We start from the raw sequence: 18,222 nt of genomic DNA on the forward strand, positions 1-18,222 counted from the left end.
CGATAAACCCTGCCTCTTGTCAAATACCTCTCTTTACTCAATAAAACCATAGAACTTCGGATGACTACATTTCTGACAAGCAATGTAAATACTCCGTGAATCAAACAGCAAGGCGTGGCAGCCTAACGCATCCACCTTTCATCAATGACTTACAACCCTTCGTTCGATCTTCACAGCGAACTATCACGACCGACGCCGATCAATCCAACAATTCCGGGTGTCACGTACATCTCAAGAAGATGTCTAGAGGTCATATGTGACTTGATGCTGGTCCGGGTATACTGACGCCATTGTCATTAAATATACCGGCTAAAAGAGGATTCTTTTCTCGTGTCTGACCTCGACTTCAGTATCCCCGATGTAAATGCCTTCTCTTGTTCGGTCGACGATGACTCGCCTGATCGGCCTGCAAGTTTCAAATATGATAGACTTATACTACAATATAACTAATAGAGTAAGGAGACTTAAGACAGAATACGATGTCTGGTGTAAGGTAACAAATGATGTTTCCATGTGTTACAATCACTGAAGTACCTGTGGAGCATCTTAGTCCGGACTGGAGCATCGGAACGATACCTGCTCATCGTTTTTATTCGATTTCGTTAAAAAATGTTTCAAATACACTTCGAAGATCTTACAGCCAGACAACAGAGAGTATACGCCCATATTTAATGGTGGCTTAACATGAAACAAACAAGAAACGATTATTCGATGGTGATGATTTGCAATATTTCGACGACTGTTTTCATCCTAGTTTTGATAACGTTTGTAATTTTGTGCTCAAATACAATTTTCAAGTGTATGCTTGTTTTGCCCGACAGTTTAGATAGGAACCGGTTACTATATATTTCCACATAAAATATCTAATATAAAAACTCAATTCCTATGGTAATTGTGACATACCCCAATACAGAAACCAAAATATTCACATGTCATGTTCAGTTACTGCACCATTCAAACAGTGGTTTGGCAATCCTTTTCAGTGGTTACTCAGCACCTCTGCATCATATGGTCACGCCGAAGACCCAAGTGTGATTCCCCACATGGTAACAATGTGTGAAGCCCGTTTCTGGTGTCCCCAATCGTGATATTGCTAGAATATTGCTAAACGCGGCGTAAAACAATACTCACTCACTGATATGACTCAGCGTTTGCATCTGGGGAAGCGTAGGGTTTTCAGGGTTTTGTCGCTGGTATATGTATCTCCGACACTTACCACACGATCAATGTAGTGTGTAGCTTTTTGCAGAAGGGACATGGAAGTTCGGGATAAAACATTTATATTTATATGAACATGACGACGGGGTGCTACTTAGTTAGTTATCCTGGTATGCATGGCGACCACAGACTTGTGCAGAGGTGCATTATCCTGGAGGAACAACACACCTTTAGTGATTTGCCCACGACGTTTAGCCTTCATATTTTCACGCAGTTTTCTAGTGAGTGAGTGAGTGAGTATGTTTTTTTTAGCAATAATCCAGCAATATCACGGCGGGGACACCAGAAATGGGCTTCGCACATTGTACCCATGTCGGGAATCGAACCCGGACCTTCGGCTGACGAGCGAACGCTTCAACCACTAGGCTACCCGACCGCCCCCGCAGTTGTCTAAGCAGATTAGCTTAATATTGTTCATTGATGGATTCCTGTAGGATTACTTTGGAATCGCGGAAAACCGAAGCCATCACCTCGCCAACCGACTGAACAGTCTTTCGAGTCGTTACCGCTGTTGTTTAGTCTCTGGCTGATAGTGGTGAACCCAAGACTCTAAAGTTACACATCGGAGTGTTGGAGAAACTTGGCAGTGCTTGTATAAATATGCTGCCTGGTTGTGTATTTGGTTCAAAAGCATCTTGTAAGCATGGGAAGTATTGTACTTAATACATGCAAAATGTTAAGGGTGTACTATACAGGCTCAGAACAGTTCATCCAACTCTTGCATCACGGAGCTTAATGTGGAACGAAAGCCAAAAATGATGCAGGTCTTGGACGCTTATCACTTTCTTGAAATCAACGAGCATGAGTTCTGACAAACCAAGTATTATAATCAGGATGGATCAATGATTGGAACCCATAAAACAGTAACAGGGACGATTGGCCCACCCGTGCTCCAACCATGACAACAGTAACAGATTAAAATTGGTCTCGTTCAAATTATATCTCAACATGTTACATATCTCGTCTCAATATATCCTGAATACTTTATATTCCGAATATCAACTACCATCTTTAATACTTCACAGCTTCGTAAACACTATCTTCCTTTATCACATGTAAACACACTTTGAGGTGTAGTCGCTATTTTTAACAAGAGGGAAAACAGTGGGCGCTCTGACCAATGACGGCTCGGTAACATCGACAATATATCTCGAGCAACCTGCGGCCATCGGCTCTACACATTATGGGGTTCACATAAAGCACATGCAAGGAGTAGGTTCTATTTCATCAACAGCCATGTACTGACGATGGTCTATACAATGATAATACACCGCAAAAATGGTGAACGTTTACCTTGAATATCGTGGACGTAAACTTTCAAGAACTCTATCTATGATTAATACTTCTTATTTCAGAAGACACGCCAGATTATGTTTCTAGGTTTGTCAGTACCATACCTGTGCTCTTGGGTTTCACCGAAGTGGTAAACGTTTGAGACCTGCATCACTTCGGGCTTTACTTCCACATTAAGCCGACACGCCGTGATATAACTGGAATACTGTTAAAAGCCACGTTAACCCAACTCACTCACTCTTAATTCAAACAAATTACGAGTCAAAGCGACTGGGAGATGTCATTCTTCACTACTCGCCCCTTTCCGTAACCTGCAAGGAGACTCGTCCCCCTATCGATGACTGTTTGTGCGAAAATACGACAAACCAATCAGAATGGGCGTATGATTTCGAGTTCTTTGTCAAATAATCCCTCATAAATAATTTTTGATTTTACTTATGTCTTGCATCTAAAAATATACACAAGAACAGTTAAATGTGTTCGATCATACTGTATAATTCCACACGTCCCGGTATGCTTTAAATTGCATCTGAAATATATATAATATATGGGGAAATATGTGTGAACCATTACGCAACGAGTTAACAATTGTTTTAGGTATGCCCGTTTGCGCTTAGACGGAACCCAGTCACAAATATGTCCATGCGAGGGGCACGAGTCGCTATTCGGCTTGTCCCGGAATAACACGAGTTGGTCACGAATGTGGGAGATGGCTGACACAAGAAAACACTACATGTATTACTACTCACTTGCTTTTCACCGCATCACCAACTTTCCTCCGCCTCGAAAATATCCCAATAACACAGTTCCTGAAGTCCTGGTTGAACATGCAGTAGATGACGGGATTCAGCAGGCAGGAACTTTTGCAGAACATGGTCGGAATCGTGGACACCCATGGAGGAATGTTATCGACGTAGGCAAACACGTTGGACAATATGGCGTATGGTGACCATAAGATGGCGAAAGATACGACCATGGCCATAGAAATCTACAACAATGAATGAAAGGCACTTCATGAGTTGGATTTAAACCCGCTTTCACTCTTGTCACGATTGCGGGGCACGTTGCTCATGTTACTCTATTATTTACATATTGCTGTAATTTGGCCTGAAATTTGCCGACTATCGCGTTGAACGAGGCATGGATGACCAACTCGAATATGGCGCCGTAGTATGCTGTGAAGAGTTGCGTCCCTTGGGAACGCCAGAAGCCTATAACAGTGAGTTGGAATCCCTGTTCTCCCCGATTCTGTTTCTAGGTCTGTCAGCACCTGTGACATCCCACACTATCCTGACATGCTGTGATATAACTGGAATACTAATCAAAGCGGCGACTGACTCACTCACTCAATATCTCGTAGAACAAGAAACAAAACCATCACCATGACCATGACATGACAAACTGTGATATAACAGAAAAATGTTCATAGCAGTGTTATCCCCAACTCACTTGCTCTGTAAAAACATTTGGAAAGATGGCATATTTGTTTAGATGATTTGCGAAATATTGGGAAATGAAAGCTTTTGCTGATAGAAATAGGCAGCATGTTCCTGAAGTCCTGTTCACATTTAGCGCGACCCCTACCCAGGCGAGCCTTTCTCTCTTTGAGATATTAAGTTATATTTCCGAAGCCATGTTCACATCAAGACAACTTACCCAGGCGAGCCTTTCTCCCTGTGAGATATTTAGATATATTCCCGAAACCATGTTCACATCAAGACGACTTACCCAGGCGAGCCTTTCTACCTTTGAGATATTTAGATATATTCCCGAAACCATGTTCACATCAAGACGACTTACCCAGGCGAGCCTTTCTCCCTGTGAGATACTGAGATATATTCCCGAAGCCCTGTTCACATCGAGACGACTTACCCAGGCGAGCCTTTCTCCCTTTGAGATATTTAGATATATTCCCGAAGCCCTGTTCACATCAAGACGACTTACCCAGGCGAGCCTTTTTCCCCTTGAGATATTTAGATATATTCACGAAACCATGTTCACATCAAGACGACTTACCCAGGCGAGCCTTTCTCCCTTTGAGATACTGAGATATATTCCCGAAACCATCTTCACATCAAAACGACTTACCCAGGCGAGCCTTTCTCCCTTTGAGATACTGAGATATATTCCCGAAACCATCTTCACATCAAAACGACTTACCCAGGCGAGCCTTTCTCCCCTTGAGATACTGAGATATATTCCCGAAACAATGTTCACATCAACACGACTTACCCAGACGAGCCTGTGCTCCTTCGAGATATTTCTCTCTTCGAGTGCTTCGTCTATACTGACTGCAGTCCTAGTGGCCTTAAGCCGCTTCATGAGTCGTCTTGTTGCAAACACGACTTTCACGTAGCTGAACGTCATGATGCCAATATTGACAATGAAACAGAAGAAGATGAGGCACAAAGTGTAGGCTCGACCAGCGTGGCTTTTCAGTGTCCAGTCGATGCTGCAGGAAGTCCCGAAAGGTTCCAGGACGTAGCGGCTCCAGCCAAACAGTGGCATCAGTGTCCAAAACAGTGAGTACAGCCACAGACCCGCTATCACCATTCGCGTGAACTCGATTGTCAGTCGATATTCTGAAAAGTGTTAATTTCAACAATTTTAAAACGTAATTCTGCACAACCCGGCACTTTCAACGTTAGTCGTACTCTGAAATGTGGTGAATACAATGTCAGAGTGAATGGCGAATGCTACCGACAGGCAGATGTTATCACTGAATTATATTGGTCCATCCAAATTTTCACAGCTTTATTAACGGTTATTCCCGTGCTTTGACATTTTATATTATACAGCGTAATTTTTCACAACCTGGCACTATCAACGTAAGTCGCTATTCTGAAATATGTTCAGTACGACGTCTAAGAAATATAATAATTTCCGATATAGAATCCTTATATATTGTTTATATGGCAGGACGCAGCCAACCTTGCCATCTTGCATGGCTTGCGATGCTAACGGAAACGAACAGGTATCAAGGACTATGCGATATAGTTCATTAACGTACAGGTAACAGGTGGCCCTACATTCTGTGTTTAATGTTCATTAATGATCGTGCACATGAACATGAACCTTTCCATGAACTTGGAGCTTGGAATTTGCGGGTTTTAGGGGCGACCTCCCAGTACATCATTGTGTCAAACAGCACGTGTTCCTCTTTTGGCGGTTGGGTATCCTAGTGGTTAAAGGGTTCGTTCGTCAAGCCGAGAACCCGGGTTCGACTCCCCACATGGGTACAATGTGTGAAGCCCATTTCCGGTGTCCCCCGCCGAGATATTGCTGGAATATTGCTAAAAGCGGCATAAAATCATACTCACTCACTCCTTTTTGGTGCACTTCGGAACATTTTTAGGGAAGCATTAGGTTTCTGGCCTTACTGTTTTGTGCACTGTTTTTTTTTGTAAGTTGTGGGGAAGTTATTCTTCGGTCATCCTGAATAAACACACCGTCGTTCAACATATTTAAATAAGCTGTTGTTTTCGCTGAAGTACGTCTGCGTTTGATGATAAATTACAAATTATTATCATTTCTGTTTGCTTTTCTATATTTCCAACCTAAACAACATACGGTGTTCTTGTGATCGACTTATGAAAAAAATAATATAGCGTAAGCGGCCTCGAAAAGGTCGGGATGGCCTAGAATGACCGAAAGGTGATATATACAAAGAAAAAAGTTAAGCACACCCTAATATATTTCTGAATATTTGTAACAGTTATGAAAGATATAATTACGGGAAGAATTATGTTCCCTCGAGATGATGTAATCAGTCTTGCGTGACGAAAGCTCACGTGCCATGCATGGTATGCCCGTGCAGCATGCTACCCTCGAGTATCACTAAAAGCAGTATATACAAACGTTAAAATTGCTTCCTTAAGCTAGGTTTTAAACAATTATTCCATGACATTGTGTGACCATGGCACGAAGGCAATTATCAATCGCCACAAGATGATCGGCATGCATAACGCAGGAATGTCTTGTAATGCCATTAGTTGGAATTTGGGGTATCATCACACTGTCGTAACCTTCTTCCTCTCATACGGCGAGAACCCTTTTTAACAAGTACTTGTCTGAAAGCTGTGGTTGCCCAATCGTCGTTTCAGCACCAGAACCGTCAGAAACCGACTGAACGCAGCAGGACTGAGGGCTAGACGAGTCATGAAGCGTCCCTTGTTGAGAGATCACAACAAAGCTGCTCGTTTTGCATGGTGTATTGCGCGACAGAACTGGAATCTGAGAACTTGGAGACGGATCCATTGGTCAGGTGAAAGTCGCTTTCTGCCCCACGTCACTGATTGAAGAACGAGAGTTTGGAGGCACCGGAACACGGACTACACCCCCAGGAACATTAAACCGACTGTTGTATACCGCAGGGGCTCGGTAATGGTTTGGGGGTGTATCTCTCATGATTGCAGGTTGGATTTGGTCACCATAAGGGGCAACTTAACAGGGACTCAGTTCATCAGGGACGCTTTGAGGCCCGTCGTTGTTCCTCATTTTGACAACCACCCTCTTGCTACTCGACCTCAGTACATGGATGACAATGCCAGGTCTCATCGTTCACATGCAGTCGTGGATCATATGAGGGCCAATGCAATAACGACTCTACCCTGGCTAGTACTGAGCCCAGATTTGAACACCCTTGAACATGTTTGGGATATTCTTGGGCGGCGCACACAGGCAAGAGATCCTCCTGTACAAGAATTACGCAAATTGGAAGCAGCATTGCATCAGGAGTGGTTGTTGTTGTTCACCCATCAACAGATCCAACGTCTGACTGGAGGCATGAGACGTAGGGTGGAATGCGTCCTACGGGCACGTGACGGATATATCCGATACTGATCTGTTTCACGTGTCATGTCTTTTTTTAGGTATTGTCTGAGGTCAAAAACAGTACATGTGTACTTTGTCAGTAAATATCAATCACAAGTCACCAATATCTTCCTTATTTGTTGTCAAATATTTGTTCTATTCGATGACATTGGCATCGCCCAGCTCCTGTGGTCAGTCATCCCATGCCATGTTTTTTGCCATTTGTAATGGTTCAGAAATAGGGGTGTGCTTAACTTTCTTTCTTTGTGTATATGCGCACAATGTGGTAAGATCAGAGCCATGTGCACCCATATGTTTTACACCTGGGGTATTACTGCTAGCTACGACAGCCATCAAAGAAAGAATCCCAAGGGGTATTACTGCTAGCTACGACAACCATCCAAGAAAGAATCCCAAGGGGTATTACTGCTAGCTACGACAACCATCCAAGAAAGAATCCCAAGAGGTATTACTGCTAGCTACGACAGCCATCCAAGAAAGATTCCCAAGGGGTATTACTGCTAGCTACGACAACCATCCAAGAAAGAATCTCAAGGGGTATTACTGCTAGCTACGACAGCCATCAAAGAAAGAATCCCAAGGGGTATTACTGCTAGCTACGACAGTCACCCAAGAAAGAATCCCAAGGGGTATCACTGCTAGCTACGACAACAATCCAAGAAAGAATCCCAAGGGTTATTACTGCTAGCTACGACAGCCATCCAAGAAAGAATCCCAAGGGTTATTACTGCTAGCTACGACAACCATCCAAGAAAGAATCCCAAGGGGTATCACTGCTAGCTACGACAACCATCCAAGAAAGAATCCCAAGAGGTATTACTGCTAGCTACGACAGCCATCCAAGAAAGAATCCCAAGAGGTATCACTGCTAGCTACGACAACCATCAAAGAAAGAATCCCATGGGGTATCACTGCTAGCTACGACAACCATCCAAGAAAGAATCCCAAGGGGTATTACTGCTAGCTACGACAGCCATCCAAGAAAGAATCCCAAGGGGTATCACTGCTAGCTACGACAACCATCCAAGAAAGAATCCCAAGGGGTATCACTGCTAGCTACGACAACCATCCAAGAAAGAATCCCAATAGTTAGCTGCCCATTTTGCTTCTTTTTTTCCTTTTACTTTTTGTTTGTTTGTTTGTTTAACACGGCACTCAGAAATATTCCAGCTATATGTCGACGGTCTGTAAAAAAATCGAGTCTGGACCAGACAATCCAGTGATTGACATCATGAGCATCTAACCAGGCAATTGTGATACGTTGACATGCATCAACCAAGTCAGCGAGCCACCCGATCCCGTTAGTCGCTCTTTACGGCAAGCATGGGTTGCTGAAGAACTATTCTAACCCGGATCTTCACGGGTCCATTTTGCTTCTGACTGGGTTCTGTGCCCGGAGCGTCAATGTCAACTTTACGATTACAGTGCCGATAATGGTAATACCTAATTGTACATAATCCATATTTATTATTTGGTCTCCATTAGCAACTGCTTCATCTGATGTAAGTGACTTTGATTAGTATCTGTGATTAAAAATAATCGTCTTATCATAAGTCGCGATGGATTTCGTGATTTCATTTCTCATTTCGCGTGACATAAATTCCATATTGACGTCATTGCAGATAATCTCTTCCGACGCGGAATATACCGATAACTACATGATTCACTGGAGAAAACAAGTTGATATGCTGAGACCGAAAAAGAAAAGAATAAACGACGAGTGGGAGGTGTTTGTCGTACAATAAACCACTGCAGGGAGACTAATCAATGAGGTGCACAGATAAATGTAGGTATTGTACGATAAACAACATCATCCCGCGGCAACTGACTTTCTATAAAGTCACTTAACACCTTTGCCGCGGGAAGATGGATAAACGACGACCACGAGTCGTTTATTTCTCAAATGAGATTTCAACATCATGTGTAATTTAATGGCAAACAGAAAAGCAAAGGACTGAAAGAATCGCCCTGAAATATTTCTCTTCTAATAGAAATGGATTCCGAAGTCAACACCTGCCCCTGCGAATACATCTCAAGTTGAGTTGACCAGCAATTCATTAAGGACTTGAGTAAAACGAGTAGTGGCTCGGGAAGATCAATGCATTCCCCTGACTTCAAAATCAATCCCGAGGTAGAGAATCATAAGCTTTTCTGTAGTGCATACACCTCTTTGAGAGGTTGTTATCATTATTATTTACAGATTAAAATAAATAAATGCAGCAAAGAGGGTTTTGGTGATCCTGGCACAGTCAGGCCGGTTAGGCTCATGATCAGCTCAGGGCCCTTTCCCCCTCTACACGCAGCCCAGACAGCGAATGGGACTTCTCCCAGGAACCGCTGCCTAGTCAAACACACCCAGAACTTTTCGGGGAATGTGAAGACTCCCCAACACTGCAGCCTTTTGCATTGCCCAGATTGTCAGAAGGGCTGTATTCCTGGTAGCAAATCCGGGAACTCTCCCAATGTCAGTCAACAGATTGGGAGGTACCAAACCTAAGGCATCGAGAACAATGGGGAGTCGGACAACTTGGTACTTGGGATGCAAGCGTGACATTTCGAACGCGAGGTCTGCATATTTGCCATGTTTATCCTCAACCTTGTCAATCACATTAGATTTATCAAAAAGGACAAGATCAGGTTTGTTGACTGAGGCTGAATTTTGTATTGATCGTTTTCCATAACGTCCTCTACATACCTCGGGTCGTACCATGGGTACCATGGGAGCATGGCGAAGACGGAAATAAAATGATCGAGCTTCACCATCATGTCGTTTGAGATACTGTGTTTGTGCCAAAGCTGGGCATCCACTGACAATGTGTTGGACAGTCTCATTAAATTCATTACATAATCTACATTTCATATTTACATTTTGATGCAAAATCACACATTGACGGTTTCGTGTGGGAAGTGAGCAGCAAACAGAAACTACAAAACAAAATACTTACAAAATCTGTACAAATAGTATCTGTACATCTTACACCAGAACTACCGTTTAACAGGTTCGGAAATGTCTCTTTGAGATGAAATATATTGGAATCGACTTCTTATCGGCCTTTCTAAGATTTTTGTCAGTTTGGTCAACATGAACCGGACTTTGCAAGGACTTGCTAATGATTATCGTCCCGAGGCAAGGGCATTAACTGACTAGAAAAGTCCAGTTTCCACCCTTGCCGAACTAGGGTGAAGTTTCCAGGCTTGACTGTAGTGGCAATTACGAGTTATGTCCCTTATATGTCCATCCTTTTGACCAATCAGATTCAATTCTCTTATATCACTTGTATTTGATTCTTAGTGGCTCCCAGTCATGGCGATCTGATCGATAATCAAGATCTATATTGTAATAAAACGGTTCCTCCCCCGGGAAGTGCATCAGATCACTTGAGCATCTTGATTAAAAACATGAAAGTTAGTGAGTATGGTTTTACGCCGCTTTCAGCAATATTCCAGCAATATCTCGGCGGAGGACAGCAGAAATGGGCTTCACAGGTTTCGGCATTGCACACGGGACGGTTAACGTGAAATTAGCATAACAAGTTTTAGATGGACGACTGACATATATTGCGGCCACTTAAAAGCCACGTGACCCCCACGGCAGGTGTCGACGTCTCGTATATTGTTTGACGTACAACACCCTAGATGCAGCCAGATGCGATCACCATGCCAACAGTATGACACACAGTTGCATCCTGAATGGCTTTGGCGGGATGTAATCTGGCAGCTGTAGGACCAGATACGGCTTCCTGAGGCCATACCTGTGGCTCTTTATTAACACAGGGAGTCGTGTTGTAGTCTCCCTGATTAAAGCAACAATAACAAATAGCACTGTTACGTTTGTTCGCATTTATCAGCTGCTAAATAACATGATGAACTTCAACGTGAAAATGTTTATACACGTTTGGCTCATGGGTGATCCTAACATGTGCTTGATCGGGTTGTAGGTCTTGTCAAGAGCGACCGCCTCCGTGGTCTAGTGGTAGAGTGTCCGCCCGGAGAGAGGAAGGTCCGGGGTTCGATCCCCACCCGTGTCATACCAAAAGACGTTCAAAGATGGTACTTGTTGTTACCCTGTCAGGCGCTCGGCATTGAGGGTCTAAAACAAGGACTGGTCGGCTCGGAGTCAGTATACTGTGTCTGAGTGGGGTATTCATGTTAAACTGCGGCATGGTATCTCAGTGTGCTAGCACTATAAATCGACATCAGTCCGGAATAGTACAAGCACACACACACACGCATGTGCATGCACGTCTCTATATAAGTGCAATAATCATGGACGCGACGTTAAACCCCATTTCACCTCGCCTCTTGTCATAAGGAAACACAGTTACGATCTCGGGTGGATGTACCTGGTAAAACTCGACAAACCCCCCAAAGGAATTACTGAAATGAAGTTAATTGATTATGATATATGCTCTTTTTGTATCTCTGAATCTGAAAACTTATACCATGTGTATATGTAGATTGTATTTTTGTAAAGGAATGTAGGTTAGAAGTTGACGTGTACCTACACCAGAAACTTGCTTATGATATTCATATTACCTGTCTAGAGCAAATAGTTTGCTACAGCAAAAAGAACTCTCTTTTCAACCTTATAAGTCTTCTTGCAAAAAATATATTCACCTGTCAAGTATTAAGAAAACTCCTTTATACTTTCCTTTCTTCATTAAAATATTGAAAGATGTATGTACAATAGAAGAATTTATTGCAATGAAATATAGTAGTATTAATAAATTTGACAGAAAATGGAAAAGTTATCCGCCAACTCATTTTGATATATCAGTCAATACAATATATGTATATTACCCATATCTTGATCATTTTTTATGATCCTATGAGTTGCTACACTTATATACCTCATGTACCTGTTACAGATATATGTCTACTGAATTGAAATAAAAATATTTTAAACAAAAGTTTCGTCAACCCAAGACGATCCGGGCCGCAACTATATTGTATGTCATACGTCTGATGCCGTAACTTACAGTATATCTGGTGAGTATAGCGATGATGGTATCGTATCGAGAGTAAGTGAGTGAGTGAGTTGGGTTTAACGCCGCTTTCAACAGTATTTCATTGATATCACGGCGTGTCAGCTTGATGTGGGAGGAAAGCTCAAAGTGATGAAGGCCTCAGACATTTACCACTTTGGTGAAAACCACAAGTATGGGTATGGTGCTGAGAAACCTAGAAACCTAATTGTGCGAAATGGGATTCGAACCCACAATCGTAGGTTTCTGGCGTGCCCAAAGGACGCAATTCTCCACCGCGAATTGCGGCGCCGTACACGAATGGCTCCGCCCCGCCCCTCCCCACCCCGCACCACCAACCCACCCCACCCGTGAGAAAGTGTCCGTTAGTGTGTGTAGAGTATGAAGTACTTACTTAAGTGTGGCCAACACAAGTAGATGTACCGGTACACGCTTAGGGCTACCAGGGTTTTCATGTCCGCTAGGGCAAAGGTGAAGGTCGTTACGCCTTGTATGATACAGCCGAGTTCTCCGAATAAGAATCTCTGTGCAAAACAGGATGTTGTGGTCAAGGGGTACCCAAACAGAGAGATACCCAGGTCGGAGACTGTTAGATTAAAGATGAAGAGATTCTGTGGGTTCTTGAGAAGCTTCTTGTTTTTGTAGAATATGTGTAGAACAATCAGGTTACCGAACGTTGCTAGGACACCTGAATAAACAGACATATAAAACATGATATATAGTTGGTAAAACGAATTCAGGCTTACCCAAAACGCCATTCGGCCCGTGAAGATTCCGGGGTAGAATAGGTCTTCAGCAACCCATGCTTGTCGTAAAAGGCGACTAATGGGATCGGGTGGTCAGGCTCGCTGACTTGGTTGAAGCATGTCATCGATCTCAATTGCGTGGATCGAAGCTCATGATATTAATTACTGGATTGTCTGGTCCAGACTCGATTATTTACAGACCGCCGTCATATAGCTGGAATACTGCTGAGTGCGGCGTAAAACAACCAACCAACCAACCAACCAAAACGCCATTCATTTAGTTCCTACAGCAATGTGTATCTGATGACAGGACCGCCTCCGTGGTCTAGTGGTAGAGCATCTGCCCGGAAAGCGACAGGTTAGTGGTTTGATCCCCGGCCGCGTCCTACCAAAAGAGGCCAGGAGATGGTACTTGTTGTTACCCTGTCGTGCTCGGATTTAAGGGGCTAAGCAAGGACTGGTCGGCTCGGATTCAGTATGCTGTGTCTGGGTTGAGTTTCCATGTTTAACTGCGGCATAGTGTTTCAGTAGGCTAGCATTTTAAAACCGTCATCAGTCCGGACTAGTACAAGCAGCCACACGCCCACACACGTGCATGCACGTCGCGATTAAGTGAAATAATCATGAACGCGAGGTACAATCCCATTTCACCTTACTTCACCCGCTAATGGTAGAATTGTAGCCAACAAAAAGTCAACTAAACATTTTACCTGCATTTCGGGATGTTAGTGAATAATATTTTATGCCGCAATCAACTTTTTAACGACGGCCTGCTTATATGACAATGGACCAGGCACACACGTGGTTGATGGTATTGTGGAATCTGGATGGTCAAAAGAAGATTTACAGTGGTGAAGACAGCGTCTACACTGGGCGGTCAATACCGAATGTACGGTTCCGAATATGGTATGAAAAATACTAATATTCATGTATCTCTACACTCTAACTAATCCGCACCTGTCTAAACTGGACATAACAGTAAGTCTAACAAAAGTCCAGTTTAGACAGAGTCCACTGAATGAAAAATGAGTTACGTTGTAGGGAGTAATAAAACACTATGAGACAGATCCCACAATGGGATCAGCCGAACCTTATTACACTGGACACTTGTAACAAAGACCAGGTACCGGGAACGTTGTGTGAACCGGAATCAGATCTATCGGTGAATAGTGTTGGAGTACACGCTGTTTATCATAGTGTGTGTAATAACGTGTAAACTGTGAAATGGGTAAATATTAACGCGCTTTGGACATGCAACACGACCCGTGCAGATTCGGCGTAGAATAGGTCTTCAGCAACCCATGCTTGCTGTAAAAGGCGACTGTGCTTGTCGTGAGAGGCCACTAACGGGATCGGGTGTTCAGGCTCGCTGACTTGGTTGATGCATGTCATCGTATCCCAATTGCGTGAATCGATGCTCATGATTGTCTGGTCTAGACTCGATAATTTACAGACCGCCGAACATATAGCTGGAATATTGCTGAGTGCGGCGTAAAACAACAAACCAACATGCTACACACTGGCGGTACAGATGATATTAGTAAAATAATAAATTAATTCTGCAAAAGTTGAAGGGACAATTTACACTGCTAACTCTTCCGTCACATCACGGCGTCATGTATTATTTAACATCGAACAGAAAGCGACCATACTGTTTATTGAAATTTGCTTTCTTCAAATTGACGTCATATATTAAAATGAGCCTCAGAAACTGACTATGCTGTTTATTGGAATTCTGCTTTCCTGAACTTAAATCATATTAAAATTAACCTCAACTTGAAAATGACAAAAATGCTACTTTCCTAAAGTGGACGTTAGATGATATTAATTAACTTCATCTGTACACTGACCCTGACATTTTTTGGAAGCTTCTTTCGTACACGTGACTGGAATATTGCTGACAGCGGCCTTAAACAACATTCACTGACTTGCTCATAACCGCTGGAGTGGTTGTAGACATACAAACGAAATTGGTATTAAAACCATTGGGAAAATGATCCCATACATGTATGTGTGAGATTACAGACAAACACCTTTGTGTCGACGTTGAAAGGACCTACGTAAATATTTCGAGTTAACAGTAAGTTCGACACATCAAATTTCGACACAACAGTGTTTGACTGTAACAACAATACCGCGGAAGAAACGATCCGCTTGGAATGCTACTTGGAATGAATTGCAAATCTTTGTCCCGTACCCGTAGCATTCATAAACTAGAATCGTCACCTAAATGAAAGCTGTTCTCAACTTTAATTCATTTCACAATTGCGATTTGTTCGTCGGATCTGTAAAACCAGCGGTAAAGAAACAATATCAGTTACACGTTCCACAAGTAAGTTTGTTTATTTGTTTGTTGTTTAACACCCCACTCAGCAATATTCCAGCTACTTGACGGTGGTCTGTAAATTATCGAGTCTGGACCAGACAATCTGGTGATTGACATCATGAGCATCGATCTATGCAATTGGGATACAAACATGCATCAACCAAGTCAGTGATCCTGACTACCAGATCTCCTTGAGATCTTACGACAAGCGGCTCACGAGTGGTCTAAAGCTCCGCAATTCATTGTGAAGAATAGGGTCGCCTCTCACGACAAGCATGGGCTGCTAAAGACCAATTGTAACCCGGATCTTCACGGGCCCTCATATGAGAGTGACCAGTGTCACCAGCAGGTGTGGGGGAGGTTATGGTTCACGGACGCTAGACTGGTAAAATAACGTAAACCCCGTTACTCTAAACTCATGTACGATTTATCAATAAAGTTTACAAGTTACAAATATGTATACAATTCAAAAGAAGTTAAAGAACTCCCGATTCTGTCATATTACTACAGTTCATCAATACATACTAACTACAGTAATATGAAAGAATCGGGTGTTTTTATAAGTTCTTTTGAGTAGAATATATTGTTCGTTATTGGTGACATTTTGAGCCATGTGAAAACTGGTTGAGGTTTGACGTAGCAAGTGACGTCACATTAAATATTTTGACGTCATGGTGTCCCTACAGACCGGCAAGCTGACGTGTATATGTTTTACAAGACTATGACTTGCCAATCAGATTGCTAGATTGTTTTACGTGTACTAATAACACAATACCCTTACCAACTAAGAGGAGATACACGGCGCAAGCAAAGTACCCTCCGTCTGTCAGCGGCGTCACTTTGTAGATCCTCTTCAGGTATTCCCAATCGTCTTCAATATAGGTGACGTTACTGTCAATGGATGTGTTCATTTTGAGGATGTCAGGAACAGTAATGTTTTCAGTGGACCTCGGCCCCTACTCGTTCGCGTCCAATTCACCCGAGGTTTTAAGTGAATAACAACGTCAGTGTATCAACGAAACAATGCGCTTTGACTTCACCCAATATCCCATACGGTACAGTCTCTTGCACAGCTTCATGCACGTCAACATCTACAGCTTCATATATCACGGCCGGATCTACAGCTTCATATGGCACGACAGGATGTACAGCTTTGTTGGGCACGACCGGATCTACAGCTTCATACCGGGGTCTGCAGCTTCATATGGCTTTGTGCACGTCAAGATCTACAGCTTCATATGGCAAACCACGATCTACAGATTCATATGGAACGACAGGTTTAACAGCGTCTCCATAGGAAAACAGGGAATATAAGCTGGTATCTGAATTCGAAATAACTGGATATTACCCGGATGTGTCTGAAACGTTCGCAAGCGTCCACGAGGTTCACCCGTGCATGAACAAATGCCGTTTGAATGTTGCATCTACTGTCAAAGGCGATATTTCCCGCCCACAGCAAGGGATACAGTATCTTTTTACACTATGGACACCGTTCGCTGTCAGCCAATTAGCATAGAATATGCATAAACCTGGCCGTTGGTGACAACAGTAATCAGATGAAAGTGATGCATCTTCTTAGTGGGGATAACATTTTAGCACCGTTATGTTCCATTGCCACGTATCATCTAAGCGTAGAAATAAAACCCGAGTCATATTACCGGCCACGTTGTCAACAACGTGAGCATGGAACGCCGTCATGTACAGTTTCACAAAACGTGCGATGGCCAGGAACGCGACCAGCTGAGATCGCCCAGTAGGCGTTCCATGAGTACCGACGGTGATTTGTGGTTTACTGTAATTAATCAGTTGAAGAATATCGGTAGCTTGCTGTGTCTAATATAGTTAATATTTTACTTTGCATCAGCAATTTTCAGGAACATTACGTCAATCATTTGAACAAGAACGAAACGCTTGTACACCCCCAACACTTTCACGTGAAAGGTTATGATGACTGATCATTAAATTGAAACGTGTAGGAGAACAACTCGTGTCGTGTCATTATTAAACTATATAGTTCACTCAATAATGACACGACACGAGTTGTTCTCCTACACGTTTGTAATAAAGAGGGAGAGAAAGAGACAGAGTGAGTGAGAGAAAGAGAGAAAAAGAGAAAATAGAGAGAGAAAGGAAGTGGGAGAGAAAGAGACAGATAGAGTGAGAGAAAGAGGGAAAAAAGAGAGAAAGAGAAAATAGAGAGAGGAGTGACAGAAAGAGAAAATAGAAAGAGGGAGAGAGAAAGTAAGAGCGAATGAAAGAGACAGATAGAGAGAGTGAGAGAAAGAGAAAATAGAGAGAGAGAAAGAAAGAGGGAGAGAAAGAGACAGGTAGAGTGAGAGAAAGAGGGAAAAAAGAGTGAGAAAGAGAAAACAGAGAGGTGGGGGGTGGGGGGGGGGGGGGGGGGGGGCTGTGTGCGGCTATCGTCTTGGTTATAATGCATGTTTTAATGCAGGAGGTATCTACTTAATTAATGTGATGTTATATTTTGTAAACATAATTATAAAGTAAACGTTCGAGTAGTTTTACGCTTTATAAAGAAATAACCCAGCCTTCCCAGGGCAGGGAACACCGACATATAACTATAAGGGGAATAAATACCGGTCTTCAGTGTGACGAGCCGACACTTTTACCACTACCCCACCGCCCTAAATATTCGTTTGGTGTTGTTTGTGAAAAAGGGAAATTAGGAGATGTTTCCTGTTACCCAGCTACTCCGACGGGCTGTCTAGTTGATAGAGCGTCTGCTCTGAGAAAGAAGGTCAGTGGTTCGATCCTCGGCCGCGTTTTACCAAAAGAAGTTAAAGATAGTACTTGTTTTTTA

General features: G+C 42.9%; 1 protein-coding gene across 1 annotated transcript; it reads right to left on the reverse strand.

The window, feature by feature from the left end:
• Positions 1 to 309: 309 nt before the first annotated feature.
• Positions 310 to 16,312, reverse strand: LOC139475879 (opsin-5-like). The gene is made up of 5 exons (XM_071259090.1): positions 16,183 to 16,312; positions 12,724 to 13,017; positions 4,744 to 5,093; positions 3,261 to 3,499; positions 310 to 406 (listed from the first exon to the last, which is right to left on the reverse strand). Exons 1-5 carry the CDS (start codon positions 16,310 to 16,312, stop codon positions 310 to 312), a joined length of 1,110 nt encoding a protein of 369 aa, XP_071115191.1.
• Positions 16,313 to 18,222: the final 1,910 nt, after the last annotated feature.

This window comes from Haliotis cracherodii, unplaced genomic scaffold, assembly GCF_022045235.1.
Source record: "Haliotis cracherodii isolate W230 unplaced genomic scaffold, xgHalCrac1.p SCAF_3, whole genome shotgun sequence".
NCBI lineage: Eukaryota > Metazoa > Mollusca > Gastropoda > Lepetellida > Haliotidae > Haliotis > Haliotis cracherodii.

Bases quoted from the DNA above. Each gene is read 5' to 3' on its own strand.
- LOC139475879 (XM_071259090.1), bottom strand. From the start codon at position 16,312: ATGAACACATCCATTGACAGTAACGTCACCTATATTGAAGACGATTGG. The intron at 13,018-16,182 runs GTAAGGGTATTG...CTGTTTATTCAG, and splicing joins CGTGTATCTCCTCTTAGTTG to GTGTCCTAGCAACGTTCGGT. The intron at 3,500-4,743 runs GTAAGTCGTGTT...TCATTGTTGTAG, and splicing joins AGGAGCACAGGCTCGTCTGG to ATTTCTATGGCCATGGTCGT.